This window comes from Orycteropus afer, unplaced genomic scaffold (assembly GCF_000298275.1).
Source record: "Orycteropus afer afer isolate SDZICR_OR568_19922 unplaced genomic scaffold, OryAfe1.0 scaffold00071, whole genome shotgun sequence".
NCBI lineage: Eukaryota > Metazoa > Chordata > Mammalia > Tubulidentata > Orycteropodidae > Orycteropus > Orycteropus afer.
In genome coordinates, this window is record NW_006921658.1 from 3,190,700 (window position 1) to 3,205,951 (window position 15,252).

Sequence of the window (15,252 nt, forward strand, 5' to 3'; positions counted from 1 at the left end):
GATCAGGCTGTGTTTCGTTCTGCTGTGCATGGGGTCACTATGAGTCGGAAACGACTCGACGGCACTTAACAACAACAACAACAACAAATGAGGGGCATCAAAAATCAAACTGAAGAGAAATCAGTCAAACCTCTAAACAGAGGAAAAGGGCATTTCAGGAAGCAGCAGCTACCAAAGGCAAGCGGCAATGAAAAGATTATAGTATGTTTAAGAAACTGCATTCATTCATGCTATCAACAAGTATACACTGAATATCTACTAAGTATTAGGCATTTAACTAGGAATGAGGTATTCACTGATAAGCAGAAACAGGCATAGGCACCCTCCTTTATACTGAAAGCAGAAAACAGAATGATTAAATAATCACCCTATTAAAGGTATATGGGAGCTCTGGTGGTGTAGTGCCTAAGGCATTTGACTGCTAATTGGAAAGTTGGTGGTTCAAACCCACCAGCCATTCCTCAGAAGGAAGGCTGGACAATCTACTTTCATAGTGATCCTGCCTCAGAAACCCAAGGAGGGGTCGCTATGAGTCAGTGATGACCTGGCACACAACAACAACAACAACTAAAGGTGTAATTATAACCTGAGGAAGCAACCAGAAGAAAAGGAAGATGGTTCCACAATGGTGTGAAGGCTTATCCCCTAGAGTGTAGGAGGTGGTTTGGGAAGACTTTCTGTGGGAAATGATCCTTGAGCTGACATCTAAAAGCTGAGTGAGTAGGAGTTATCTAAGTAAAAAGGGGGAGAAATGACTCCAGGAAGAGTATGACACAAGATGAAGTAAAAAAGGCAGACAAAGAATAGACAATTCAGGACCTGTGAGCTTTATGTAAGATTTCAGTCTTCGTCTGAAGAGCAATGGCAAGCCACTGAAGAATCTGTGTCACAGATTTGTATTTAAGATAGCTTTGACTCAAAGATGCATGATAAATAAAAAAGTCAAGAATACATGTGGGTAACCAGCTGGTAGTCTACAAAATTTTCCTTTTTTAAAATTTTTTATTGTGATTTGTGTGCAAACTTACAAAGCAGATTCGTTTTACACTTAACAGTTCATACACATTTTGTTTCATGATGCCAATTAAAATCCCCTCAAAGGAATAGCTCTCCTCCCACCTCCTCCCTGTGGTGACCCTTTCCCTGTGACCCTCTTACCTATGCACTCCTGTCTGTCTTCCTTTCCCCCTCTGCAAATGCTGGCCTTCCAATATCTCACAGTTGACTGTCCTAAGAGGTGCATCTCCCTGGAGTAGGTGTTCAGCTTACAAGCCTTTCTACTGTTTGGCTGAGAGCTAACCCACAGGAGTGAGTCCAACTCCAGGCCTGAAAGGTAAAGCAGGGTCATAATCTCAGATATTTCACCAGTATCCATCCGACTAATAATTCTGGTCATTTTTATGTTCTTAATTTCAGTCTACAAATATTTTTGAAGTGCCTACTATGTAGCACAAAACCAGGAACTGACTGTAAGAAACCATTAATTGCACGTATGCAAGTTCAAGCTGAAGATAAAAAGTTAAAGTAAGTTCATGAGAGCCAAAATACGACCTTGATTATATCCCACCTGAATTTAGAGACTATCGGAAGAATGTATTTGACACATTGAACAGCAATGACTGAAGACCAGATAAGTTGTGGGATGACATCAAGAAAATTATAGATGAAGGAGGCAAACAGTCATTAAAAATATAGAAAAGGAAGAAAAGTACAAAATGGATGTCAGAAGAGACTCTGTAACTTACTCTTGAAAGGAGAGTAGCTAAAGAAATGCTGAAATAAAAAGAAATGAACAGAAGATTTCAAAGGGCAGGTTGAGAAGACAAAGTATTACAATGAAATGTGCAAAAACCTGGAGTGAGAAAACCAAAAGGGAGGAACACACTCAGCATTTTTCAAGCTGAAAGAACTGAAGAGAAAATTCAAGCCTCAAGTTGTAATATCGAAGGATTCTATAAGCAAAATATGGAACACTACAGGAAGCATCAAAAGAAGATGGAAGGATTACAGTGTCATAGTGTCAAAAAGAATTGGTTGATGTCCAATTATTTCAGGAGGTAGCATATGATCAAGAACCAATAGTACTGAAGGAAGGTCCTGAAACTGCACTGAAGGAATTGGCAAAAAACAGGCCTCCAGGAATTGATGGAATATCCACTGTGGTAGTTAAGGTTATGTGTCAGCTTGGCTAGGCCTGGTTTTGAGTGGCTGGGCAGCTGGTGTAGTATTCCCCATAAGACTGATAATCAACTCCATGGCAGAATCTACTGTAAGCAGGTGAGCAGCTGTCTTCAGGATGTGGTGTGCTCCCAGTATAAAAAGAGACTTAAGAATGGTCTGTAGCTTGTGACACACTTGAATTGTGCATGTAGCCGAGTCATTATTCAGTAGCCTGCTATGTTGCCTGAAGATCTTGGAACTCTTAATGGACCTGAATCAATGGCCTGCCATGTGGTTTGGTAATATCGGTCGGGACTGTGCCACTTTTATTTTCTGACCTTGGGTTTGTCAGCCTCAGCAGCCAGCAGCCGCCTGAGTGAAAAGAACTTTCAGCTTCAGTGGGCCAGGAGCAGGAGGCAGAGCTAAAGCCCCGGGTCAACAGGCAGGCACCCAGCTCTTAGAACCTGGCACTTTTAACTTATACTTCTAGCCTCCAAAACAAACTCCTGTTTGTTAAAGCCATCTCATTTGTGGTATTTTCTGTTAAAGCAGCATGAAGTAACCAAAACACTCACTGAGATGTTTCAACAAAAAGATGCAGGCCTAGAGGGGCTTACTCATTTATGCCAAGAAATTTGGAAGACAGCTACCTGGCCAAGTGACTGGAAGAGATCCATATTTGTGACCATTCCAAGGAAAGGTGATCCAGCAGAATGTGGAAATTATAGAACCGTATCATTAATGCCACACACAAGTAAAATCTTGCTGCAGATAATTCAAAAACGGTTGCTGCCGTATACTGACAGGGAACCTCCAGAAATGCAAGCTGCACTGAGAAGAGGATGTGGAATGAAAGATACCACTGCTTACGTCAGATAGATCTTAGCTTAGAATACTAGAAAGATGTTTACTTGTGTTGTATTGACTATGCAAAGGCATTTGACTAAGTGGATCGTAACAAATTATGGATAACACTGAGAAGAATGTGAATTCCAGAACACTTAATTGTGCTCATAATGAACCTGTACATAGACCAAGAGACTGTTGTTCAAAGAGAATAAGGGAATATTGCATGATTTAAAATCAGGAAGGGTGTACGTGAGGTTTGTATCCTTTCACCATACTTATTCATCTGTACACTGAGCAAATTTTCTGAGAAGCAGGACTATATGAAGAAGAATGTGGCATCAGGATTGGTGGAAGAACCATTAACAATCTGTTATATGTAGACGACACAACCTTGCTTGCTGAAGGTGAAGATGACTTGAAGCACTTACCGATGAAGATCAAAGTTTTTAGTATGTATTACACTTCAACATAAAGAAAATAAAAATTCTCACAGCTGGACCAATAAGCAACATCACCATAAGTGGAGAAAAGTTTGAGGTTGTCAGGTATTTCATTTACTTAGCTCCACAGTCAATACCCATGGAAATCAAGAAATCAGATGTCGTGTTGCACTGGGCAAATCTGCTGCAAAAGACCTCTTTTAAAGTGTTGAAGAGCAAAGATGTCAGGTTTGCCTGACCCAAGCCATGGTATTTTCAATTGCCTCATATGCATGTGAAAGCTGGACAGTGAACAAGGAAGACCAAAGGAAGAGCTGATGCCTTTGAAATGTGGTGTTGGCAAAGAATACTGAAAATACCATGGACTGCCAGAAGACTAAACTAATCTGTTCTGGATGAAGTGCAGCTGGAATTGTCCTTGGAAGCACGAATGGCCAGACTTCCTCTCATCTACTTTGGTCATGTTAGAAGGGACATCCGTGGAGAAGGATATAATGCTTGGTAAAGTAGAGGGTCATCGATGAAGGGGAAGACTCTCAATGAGATGGATTGACACAGTGGCTGCAATGATGGGCTCAAGCATAACAAGGATTGTGAAGATGGTGCAGGACTGGGCAGTGTTTCATTCTGTTGTACATAGGGTCACTATGAGTCAGAGGTGACTTGACAGCACTCAGTGACAACAACAATTATGTGGAATGCACTGCTGGCGAACTGGAGACATAGGAGTAAATAAAGTCCCTGACCTCACAGAATTTATACTTTATTAAGGGAGAACAGATAATAAACAAATAAATATCCGGTGTCTACAAAGTTATGGAGGATAAATGTTATGAAAGAAAATATTGTCAGTGAATGGCAAATGAGGAAGAGTGCTTTTTTAGCACAGGGTGTTGGAAATTCAAGCAAGCAATCATTAAAGATTGAACTGAGGTGGCAGCAGTGAGAGAAGTGCATGGATTAAAAACACCTTTTAGGAGGTTAAATAAAAAAACATCATCTGGCCTTGGAGATGGACTAGAAATAAGAGATGCTGGGGAGCAGGGTCAAGGTTAGTGACTCTATGCATGCCATTCCTTAAGAAGAGTATAGTTATAGTGTGAGAAGAGACTAATATGTTTTTAAATTTTGAAGAATTACAACATTTAATGACCAAGAAAATAAATATGTACAAGGGATAGAGAAAAAGCATTCAGCGAGGAGGAGAGAATACAGATAATGTGAAATCACAAAGTTAACAGAGTAGTCACCAGCATCGGTGCCATTAAAAGATTAAGAACAATGAGGATTAATAACGATATCTACTGGATTTTGATGGGGAGGGGGAGAAGGGAGGTTAAATGTTAAGGCTGCCTTGAAGACCAGGTGAGAGTGAAGAAATGGAGATATCAAGATTAGATAATTCTTTTAAGAAAGTTATTATAGTGGAAACATAGGAGATGGGTACTAGCTGGAGGGAGATTTGAGAGTGTAAGTAAAGTTTTATTTCTTTTTTGTTTTTTCAGACTAGAGAGGCACAAGCCCAAAAGAGTTCAGTCAAGACTGTAGAGCTGCATATGCAGAAGACAGAAGAGTCTGTACTAAGCCAAGGAGAATGCAAAGGCTGACAGATACAAAAGCCATTCAGAAGGTAATAACCATAGATCTTGAATCCATAGATCCCCTGAATTTGTGGTGAATGAAAAGGAAGAGTCTACTATGATTTGCAAGAAGCTCTGTTGGTATAGTAATTAAGGCATCTGGTGGCTAACCAGGAGGTCGGTGATTCGAACCCACCAGCCACTCCATGAGTGAAAGATGAAGCAGTCTACTTCTGTAAAGATTTACAGCCTTGGAAACCCAGTGGGGGGTGTTATGAGTAGGAACTGACTCGATGCCAGTGAGTTTGGTTTTTAACATGATTCTCAAGTTTAGTTTACTGTTTTAACATGATTCTCAAGTTTAGTTTACTGTTTTACCACTAACAAGGTAGGGCACAAAGTAGTCCAATTAGTTGTGGTTTATAAAAAGTGAGGGGGGAAAAAAAAAGAAGGGCTATGGGAAGAAAACAAAGCTGGGTTTAACTTTAACACCTGCTTTTAAGGTTATGACTGATACACAAGGGGAAATATTCAGTAGATGATTATATATTCTGGAGCCTCAGACTGAGAAGACTGAGCTCACAGGTAAACAGGTAGTAGGTAAAGTCATGTGTTTTCATGACTATAAGGAAGTACTGCATTAAGGAAGGAGAATATATTAAGGAAGAACAGAGCAAGGTTCAGGACAGAGCTTTGGGGAGGATTTAAGGTGCAACACAGAATGTTTAAGAAATCCACATCCATTTCAGTCCACTAGTATTTTCCTTCCTAGCTTCTGAAATCTCAAGAGAAATATCTTATACTTTCATATTTTTCAATGGTGACAAACATGCAGAAAATCAAACTGAATCTCTTAATGCACTAAGAGAATCTCTTAATCAGTGTGTCTTACAATACTGTTGATTACTCTACTTTAGCAATATGCATTATCAAATAATATTTTTAAATTCTCATCAGTAATTTATATGGTCTCTTAAAAAAAAAAATAAAGAGTGAATCAATATAAAATTGATAAGATGTGTGTAAGTATGTGAGTATATGGTGTTTTTCCCAAGTTAGGGAATTATCTTAACAGTCAAAAAAAAAATGAAGATAGTGGAAAACACTGTTTTCTAGATCTTCCAAGTTCATAATACACTCATAAGTCGCATAATGTCCCCAAAATGTTCTCGGAAATCAGACATTATATGATTAGGATACTGTGTAAACACCATATTATATATAGGCAGTTCCTGGATTACTCATTCATAATCTGTCCTTAAATCAAATCTGTATGTGAGTTGGAACATTTAGATACAGTTTATATCTAACATCAGTTAGTCAAATGTTTGTCTTAGTATATAGTATATAATGTACCTTTCTATGAGGAGCTCTGGTGGTGTAGTGCCTAAAGCATCTGATGGCTGACCAGAAGGTTGGCAGTTCAAACTCACCAGTCACTCCTTGGAAGGAAGGTTGGGCAATCTACTTCCATAGAGCCATTGCCTTGGAAACCCAAGGAGGGGTCGCTATGAGCTGAATCTGACTCAAAAGCAATAAGATTTATTTTTTTTTTGGTTTCTATGTATAAAAATATTAAAGAAACACTTCTAGATACACTCAAACATCTTCAACATAATAAAGCAGGAATAATAATAATAATAATGTTTTGTTGAATATCACAAAGTAATGCCTATCTGTTATAAACCACTGCATGTACCTTGTATTTTTAATATAATAGGCTTTACAGGGGTTGGGACCATAATGTATAGTCAGTTGGACATTGCCCAAATGCACCTTATGTAGCTCATGACTGTATCTGTGACAGAGACCATATAGCTTGCAAAGCCTAAAATTTGTATTACATGGTCCTTTGGAGAAAAAATTTGCAGACTTTTGATATAGACTATATAGAAAAAAAACTGTAAAACTTATTTCCTTAGGGAAACAATATCATCTCAAGGGATTAGATCAGGTTTCATAGGGAAGGTAATAATTAAGAATGATGCAAGTCGTTTGTGACTAACCAAAAGGCTGGGAGTTTGAATCCACCTGTTAGCTCCACACAAGAAAGTCCTGGCAATCTGCTTCCATAATGATTATAACCAAGAAAATTCTACGGAGCAGTTTCACTCTGTAATATATGAGGTCCTCATAAGGGGTACACATAGAATCAAAAACAGGAAAGAGGCATTCTAGGTAAGAATCACACATACAGATATATTAACATATAGATATATATCACACATACAGATATATTAACAACAAGAACAACAATAAAGAGAATAGCTGCTGAGACTGCTTATGTACAACCAAACACCTCAAGGGATCTGGTTCCTTGACTTGCAGGTTTAGTTAGGGTCATGGTTTCATGGATCATCCCAGCAATAGCATGTTTAGTTCTTCTGTTCTACCTCTTAGTTCATTATGTAGTTCCTGAGATCTTAAAAGCATGCAAGCTGCCATCCAAGGCACAACAATTGGTCTCTATTTCCCTAGATCAACAGAAGAAAAAGAGCCAGGAATAAGTCTCCTCTGCTTTGAGAAGAACTGGATGGTGCCTGGCAACCATTACTATTTTGATCAACGATTCTGTAAAAGAATCCTGATCAAAGCGGGAAATGTAGAAGAGAATTTCAAATTCTCTGGACTTCTGGAGCCATGAAAGCTGGATGAACCCCTGAAACTATGGCCCTGATACAATCATTAAACCTTAAACTAAACACATTCCTAAAGTCTTCTTAAAACAAGAATTTAGTTTAACTAGTAAAAAAAGAACATTATGCTCTTTTAAGAACTATCTAAACAAAACAAAACCCACTGCTATAGAGTAGATTCTGACTTGTAGTGACCCTACTGGACAGAGAAGAACTGCCCTACAGGGTTTGCAAGGCTGTATATCTTATCTTTAAAGAAGAAGACTGCCTTATCTTCTCCTGTACAGCAGCTGGTGGGTTCAAACTGTCAACCTTCTGGTTAGCAGCTGAACACTTTAACCACTGCACCAGAAGAGCTCCTTGAGAAGTACCTATGTATTGTTGTTTTTATGTGCCTTCCATTCTGACCCACCATCTATAGGGGATCAAATTAACAACAGCAACTTAAAAGATTAGATAGGAGCCTCAGGGGGCTCAGTGAGTTTATGTTAATGGGGGAGGACAGCTCAAATAAGGAGGGTGAGAATGGTTGCATAATTTGAATGTAATCAATGTCTTTGAATTGTAAATGTAGAAATTGTTGATTACTATATGTTTTGCTTTATATAGTCTCAACAAAAAAAAATACATAATATTTAAATAAAAAAGAAGTATCACATATAAAGGCACAAGAGTAAGAGGGCACTGTATTTTAGGAAAATAGGAACAAGTCTACTTCATCTGGTCTACAGGATATTGGGAGAGTGGTGAGGGGAGTTGTGATAGTTAAGGTTATGTGTCAACTTGGCTGGGCCTGGTTTTGACTGGCTGGGCAGCTGGATGCAGTTACTCCCCATGGTGAGACTGGTAATCAACTCTATGGTGGAATCTACTGCAGCAGTTGAGTAGCTGCCTTAGGGATGTGGTCTGCTTCCAGTGTATAAGGAGAAGCACTGAAAAAGGTCTGCAGCTTTTGGCACACTTGGACCCTGCATATAGCTGAGTTGTTGTTCAGCAGCCTGCCATGCTGTCTGCCGATACTGGGACTGTTAATGGACTTGAATTAGCAGCCTGCCATGTGGTTTGGTAATATTGGGACTGTGCCTTTTTACTTGTTGACCTTGGGTTTGTCAGCCTCAGCAGCTAGTAGCTGCCTGCGGGAAGAAAGCCTCTAATTTTAGTGGGCTGGGAGCAAGAGGCAGAGCTGAAGCCCAAGGTGAAAGGGCTTTCCCTCAGCCCCTAGAGCCTTGCAATTTGAACTTGGACTTCTATCCTCCAAAACTATAAGAGAATAAATCGCTGTTTGTTGAAGCCATACCATTTGTGGTATTTTTCTGTTAGAGCAGCACTAAGTAACCAAAACAGGAATGACAGAGGATGTTGTTCAGTGCTGTCAAGTCGATTCTGACTTATAGCAACCCTAGGTACAAGAGAATGAAACATGGTCCAGTCCTGCATCATGCTCACCATCCCTGCTATACTTGAGCCCGCCGTTGCAGCCACTGTGTCAAACTATCTCGTTGAGGGTCTTCCCCTTTATTGCTGACTTTCTGTTTTGCCAGATATGATATCCTTCTCCAGGGACTGGTCCCTTTGAACCAAAGTAGGTGAGATGAGCCTGGCCGTTCTTGTTTCTAAGAAGCATTACAGCTGTACTTCTTCCAGGAACAGATTTGTTCATTCTTCTGGCAATACATTGGTATTTTACCTTGTAAAGGGTTTAAACTTGATACTACTACCAAGTGGAACATAATGACGCATAGAAAAAATAGTTAAAACACTATTTTTTTATTTTTTGAAATTAGAAATAGATCCAATATTATCCTTTTAATAATATTATTGTCATTTAGTGGTATTTTGTTATGATTTTTTGAATGAAGGAAAAAAAAGTGAGATTACAGCTATCCAAATGGGGAACTGCATGTAATCCTGTTCACTATGGTGCACATTTGAATGCCATGCCATGCAATCATCACGCTGTCCCAGAGAAAAGGCTGAGCAATTTAGCTGTAGGAAATTAGAAAGCATATGCAAGTCGTTAAGAAAGGAAAAGGCACAATTCAGTACTGGGTTTAGAAAGCCTAAGTCCAGTAACAATAAGGGAGGATGTGTTGAAGTGTGAGAAATAGAAATGGAGAACAGTCTGAAAGCTGAAAGCTGATGAGCACATGACAACAGGTCCAGCGTGAGTTAAGGAGATACTGAGTCAATGATTAGATGGAGGTAGAGAACTATGACGTTTGTGGCTTAGCAGACTGTGAATGGTGCTGCTACAGGAGTTAGGGAACACATGAAGCAGAGAAAGAAGAAATCTGTGGAAAAAGAAAATGTGCTGTTCTAGATAGACTGACTAGAGAAGGCTTCATACATCCAAATGTAGCTTTTCAGTAGGCAACTGAAAATATAGTGCTGAAGCTTTGAAAAAGTCTATGCAGAGATAGGAGATTTGGAAGTGATGACAACTGAAATCAGAGGTATGGATGTAATTTCTTTAGGGATAGTATATACATGAAGAGAACTAAATAAAGAAAAGACAAAGAAAAACTTAATATTTAATACGCAAATAGAGTAAGAAAAGTCAGGAGAGGAAAAGGAAAATAAGATAGATTTCACAGCACAAATGTCAAGTGAATAGTTTCAAAGGGGAAAAAAAAGGGGGGGGGGAGAATTTTGTAACAAAGAATAAAAAGCCAAGTTGTTAAGATATATTCACAAGATTTTCCAGGGATAAAGTACAAGCTAATGCACTAAAGAATATCAACCAAATAATTATCTACAAAATAAAGAACCAAGAGTTCCTAGTGCTGAGGGGACCTGGACTTAAACCCTAGCTCTGCAAATTTGGACAAATTTACTTTTCAAACCTTCAGTTTTCAACTTATAATGAACATAATAGGAGTTATCTTCTATATAGGACAGTGGTGGTAAACAAATACGGAAATATAAAGTGCTAAACTAAAAGAGCTGAACAGAAGATTTCAACGGGCAGCTTGAGAAGACAGAATAAAGTATTATAATGAAATGTGCAAACACCTGGAGTTAGAAAACCAAAAGGGAAAAACACACTCAGGATTTTTCAAGCTGAAAGAACTGAAGAAAAAATTCAAGCCTCAAGTTGTAGTTTGGAAGGATTCTATTGGCAAAATATTGAATGATGCAGAAAGCATCAAAAGAAGATGGAAGGAGTCACTGTATCAAAAATATTGGTAGACATTCAGCCATTGCAGGAGGCAGCATAAGATGAAGAACAAAATGTAAAGAAGGAAAAAGCCCAAGTGGCACCGAATTGGTGAAAAATAAGCCTTCAGGAATTGATGGAATACCAATGGAGATGTTTCAACAAATGGATATTATATTGGAAGCACTCAGTCACTCATCTATGTGAAGAAATCTGGAAGACAGCTAACTACCTGGTCAATTGACGGGAAGAGTTCCCTATCTGTGCTCATTCCAAAGAAAAGTTATCCAAAAGAATGGGGGAATGACCAAACAACATCATTAATATCCCATTCAGCTAAAATTTTGCTGAAGATAATTCAAAAATGGTTGCAGCAGTACATCAACAGGGAACTGCCAGAAATTCAGCCTAGATTAAGAAGAGGACATGGAACAATGGATATCACTGCTGGTATCACATGAATCTTGGCTGAGAGATATTTACTTGTGTTTTACTGACTATGCAATAGCACTCAACTGTGTGGAATACAACAAATTATGGATAACTCATAGAACACACAGCTGGAAGGAATGGCTAGAAGTGCAGCTGAAATGTTCCTTAGAAGCGAGGATGGTGAGACTTTGTCTCACGTACTTTGGACATGTCATCAGGAGGCACCAGTCCCCGAAAAAGGATATCAGTAAAGTAGGAGATGGTAAAGTAGAGGGTCAGTGAAAAAGGGGAAGAAGACCCTCAAGAAGATAGATTGACACAATGGCTGCAAAAATAGGCTCAAACATAGCAACAATCTGTGGGGATGGCATAGGACTGGCCAATGTTTTGTTCTGTTTTGAGTAGAGTTGCTATGGGTTGGGACAAAATTGACAGCACCTAACAACAAACAACATCAAAATGCTTAGAACAGTCCCCAGCAAATAGGAAGTGATAGAATGTTCTAGAAGGATACAAAAAAAAGCTCATACCTTTATATAAAACAATAAACCCAAACCCACTGCCATCGAGTCTGTTCTGACTCATAATGACCTCTCCTTGGGTTTCCAAGGTGGTATCACTATGGAAGTAGATTGTCCAACCTTCTTCTGAGGAGTGGCTGGTGGGTCTGAACCACCAGCCTTCCGGTTAGCAATCAAATGCCTTAGGCACTATGCTACCAGAGCTCCCATATAAAACGATGTTGTTGTTGTGTTGTTATATGCCATGGAGTCGGGCTCGACTCACAGTGACCCCTCCTTGGGTTTCCAAGACAGTATCACTATGGAAGTAGATTGCCCCATCTTCCTTCCGAGGAGTGGCTGGTGGGTTTGAACCGCCAGCCTTCTGGTTAGCAGTCAAGTGTCTTAGCCACTACGCTACCAGAGCTCCTATATAAAACGATAGTACATCTTAAATGGAACACTGTGAAAATACATGGTAGAATTTTAAAGGAATTAAAATATAACACAACACAACATAATCAGGCCTTCAGCCTGAGAAAGAAAAAAAAATAAGGACATGATAAAAGTCTAGACAAAAGATTTCCAGTACTACCAAGGGAAAAAGGAGCAGTGATCAGCAGATAGAGCTCTCAAGAGAGCTGCACTCAGGCAAATCTCCCTCCATAGTGAAGGATGACCCATTAGGATGCCTAAAATTTATTCTTTAAGAATATTCATCTCCCCCTGCTTTAATCACCAAATAACTATTAGTATTAAGGTTGCCAACATACTCAAGATTGATACTGATATCTGACCAGTAGATAACATTCTAGGGGGAAAAAAAAAAGTCGAATTCTCTAGTATTTTATACATGAAAATATTGATAATTCTAGTTGTGAAATTGGACAGTGAATCGAATGATCTAATTTTGACATACACCTGGAAAATCTGCAAGGCTAGGAAAGCAGGTCCTGGATCATAAAACACCTGTGATGTCCAGCATCACAGAGCAAGGATATCCTGTTCTACTTATGGTCACTAGAATGACAAATATAAACCAAATCAAGTTTCTGTGATTATCCTAAACGTTTTCACCTTTAGATAAATTCCCAGTTAGTTAACTATCCAACCCTATACCTGAAAGAATCAAAAGTACAAGGAGATTTTAAAAAAAAAAGTAACTGAAATGAGAGTAAAGTTCAACCAACTATTACGGTCACCCGTCTCTCAGTGCTTAGATGAGCATTCATATTATTTTAGAAGCTTCTAAAATAATTTTAAAATTATGTAAAACAACAGGTTAACTGGATGACTCAAGAAAGGAAATTGTCAAAAGCTATGCTTATGGATTAAAAAAGTTAGAACTCTTCTCACCATTAAATGATTTTAGAAGACAGTGTCTACAGCCCACAGACTCTCATTGCCTCAGCAAAACTTGCTCAAGTTTTGCCCACAAACAGAGAGTATGATCCCACTATTATGTTTTTATGACATGTGTATAGGCAATTAACACAAGTTTCAGTGATTTCCCCTTGCTTCTTCCTCATGCTGTCAAGCTCATGTGCTCAGACAGCAGAATCTAATTTTAATGCTATACTCTAAGGAAAACTGTCAAACCACCATGATAGGACAAAACAAAACAAAAGTCCCACAGACACCACATAATATGGTTCAAAGTAAACTATAAATGATTTTTGCTTACTCATTTAGAGTGTAAGAGCCTATTTTTACAGTTATAATGTCTGGCAATTTTAACACTTACAACACAACTACAATAAAATAATAAAGCCAGAGATTTTCTGGCATCTATTATTCCTTAGGCAAGTCTGTTTAAGCAATTTAATTATATTGTTGCATGCACACAACAAAAGTGGAAACTATATTATTAGGTGATTCCGCTGTCATGTCCCTTGTAACAGTAACAGCCCCAATGTCAAGGAATCTAAAATACTAAACTAGAAACACGATCTAGAAGTCCTCCCTATTCCATTATGGGGACATTTATTATAAAACCTTAAATTAAGTACTTTGAAGTAAGAAGAGTAACACGGAGGTGGCACTCAATGACTGATGATCGGGGAAATTATATTTCATAAGGTCTCCATTACTAAAAGATCCAAATTATATATAATTTGGCTTCAGTCTGCTTATGTTGAACACCTTTTCACCTAATACTGTTGGTTAAATGGGACAGCTCCTGAGACCTAAGCAATCTGTTCCAGAAAGTGCGAAATTCTGACACTTTACACAAAGTAGGTTTGGTTCCGATTTTCAATCCTAGGTTTGAGTATCTGGGAGATATTTAGACAACAAAGCTAACTCCAAAGGAATTTTTTTCAACTAATTCATATAAAAAGCACAAAACTGAGTAATAAACCCGAAGTAGGGTGTGTCCAGAGTGCTGAGCGTCGGTCCTGGTGTCCACTCGCGCGAGGGAGCCCCCATGCATCCTCGAGATAATTCCCCCCCGTGACAGCGCCAGTGACAGCGCGCCCACAGGAGTCACGCTGGAAGCAGCAGAGTGACATCCGCCCCCTCCTCCAGCTCTTTCCCAGGGAAATCCGCCTTGGCCCTTGGCGACAGGGCCTCCACCAAGACTACCTGCGTGTTAAAGCGCTAGTGTGGCGGAGCTCCTGGACCCTCCAAGTGGTTACGCGCAGTAAAAGGGTTGTCCATTAGGAGCAGAACAGAAGCTAGGGAACTCAGGTCCCTCCCCCGAGGGCTTACCCTCCGCCGCCTCCTACGCGCTGCAGCCGCCCCGCTTCCTTGCGGAGGAGCCCGAAGCACTGCGTCCAGCAGCAGTTCCCCATCGCATGCCTCCCAGGCACCGCCGCTCCTCTTCTCCCGCGCAAAGCCCAAACCCAGGCCCGGCAGCCGCATTCGCGCGGCACGAGCTGTAGAGGGATCCGGGGCCGGGGGCGCACTGCCCGGAGAGCAACAACGTGAGGGGATAGGGTGACGGGAGAGACAAGGCGTTCGGAACAAAGGCAGCGGTTACTCCAGCAGCCGCCAAGTGGCCGCCGCCGCGCCAGGGAGAAGCGCCAGGGTGCAGGGTCTGGACTCTCTCGCGGTCCGCATGTCCCCTCGTTCGCCTCGGCCTCCAGCCAGCAGGAGTGACCGCCTGCTGTCGACGAAGCAGGCCACTCCCCGCAAGTTGTTCACCCAGGCCCCGCCCTCCGCGTGCTCGGCCCCGCGCCGGCCCACCAACCCTCCAACCACACCCCCGACCTCTCCCAGGCCTGATAGGTGGGTCCTCTCAGTGGCCCCGCCTTCTCCAGTGACCTGTCCTGACGTCATTTCCTCCAGCTCCTTGATTCAGCAGCTAAGGCTTCGGTGGTTGTTGTTGTTGTTGTTGTTGTTATGTGCCTTCGAGTCGCCCCGACTCATAGCGACCCCTCCTTGGGTTTCCGAGGCAGTATCACTACGGAAGTAGATTGCCCAACCTTCCTTCCGAGGAGTGGCTGGTGGGTTTGAACCGCCAGCCTTCTGGTTAGCAGGCAAGTGTCTTAGCCACTA

General features: G+C 40.5%; 1 protein-coding gene across 1 annotated transcript in view; it reads right to left on the reverse strand.

Annotated features, from left to right (window-relative positions):
• The window catches only part of AP1AR (adaptor related protein complex 1 associated regulatory protein), a 69,786-nt gene extending 55,240 nt beyond the window's left edge, over positions 1 to 14,546 (reverse strand). The window contains exon 1 of the mRNA XM_007940744.2: positions 14,464 to 14,546. Within this exon, the coding sequence (XP_007938935.1) occupies positions 14,464 to 14,546 (83 nt within the window). The remainder of the gene's footprint in view (positions 1 to 14,463) is intronic.
• Between the last annotated feature and the right edge of the window lie 706 nt (positions 14,547 to 15,252).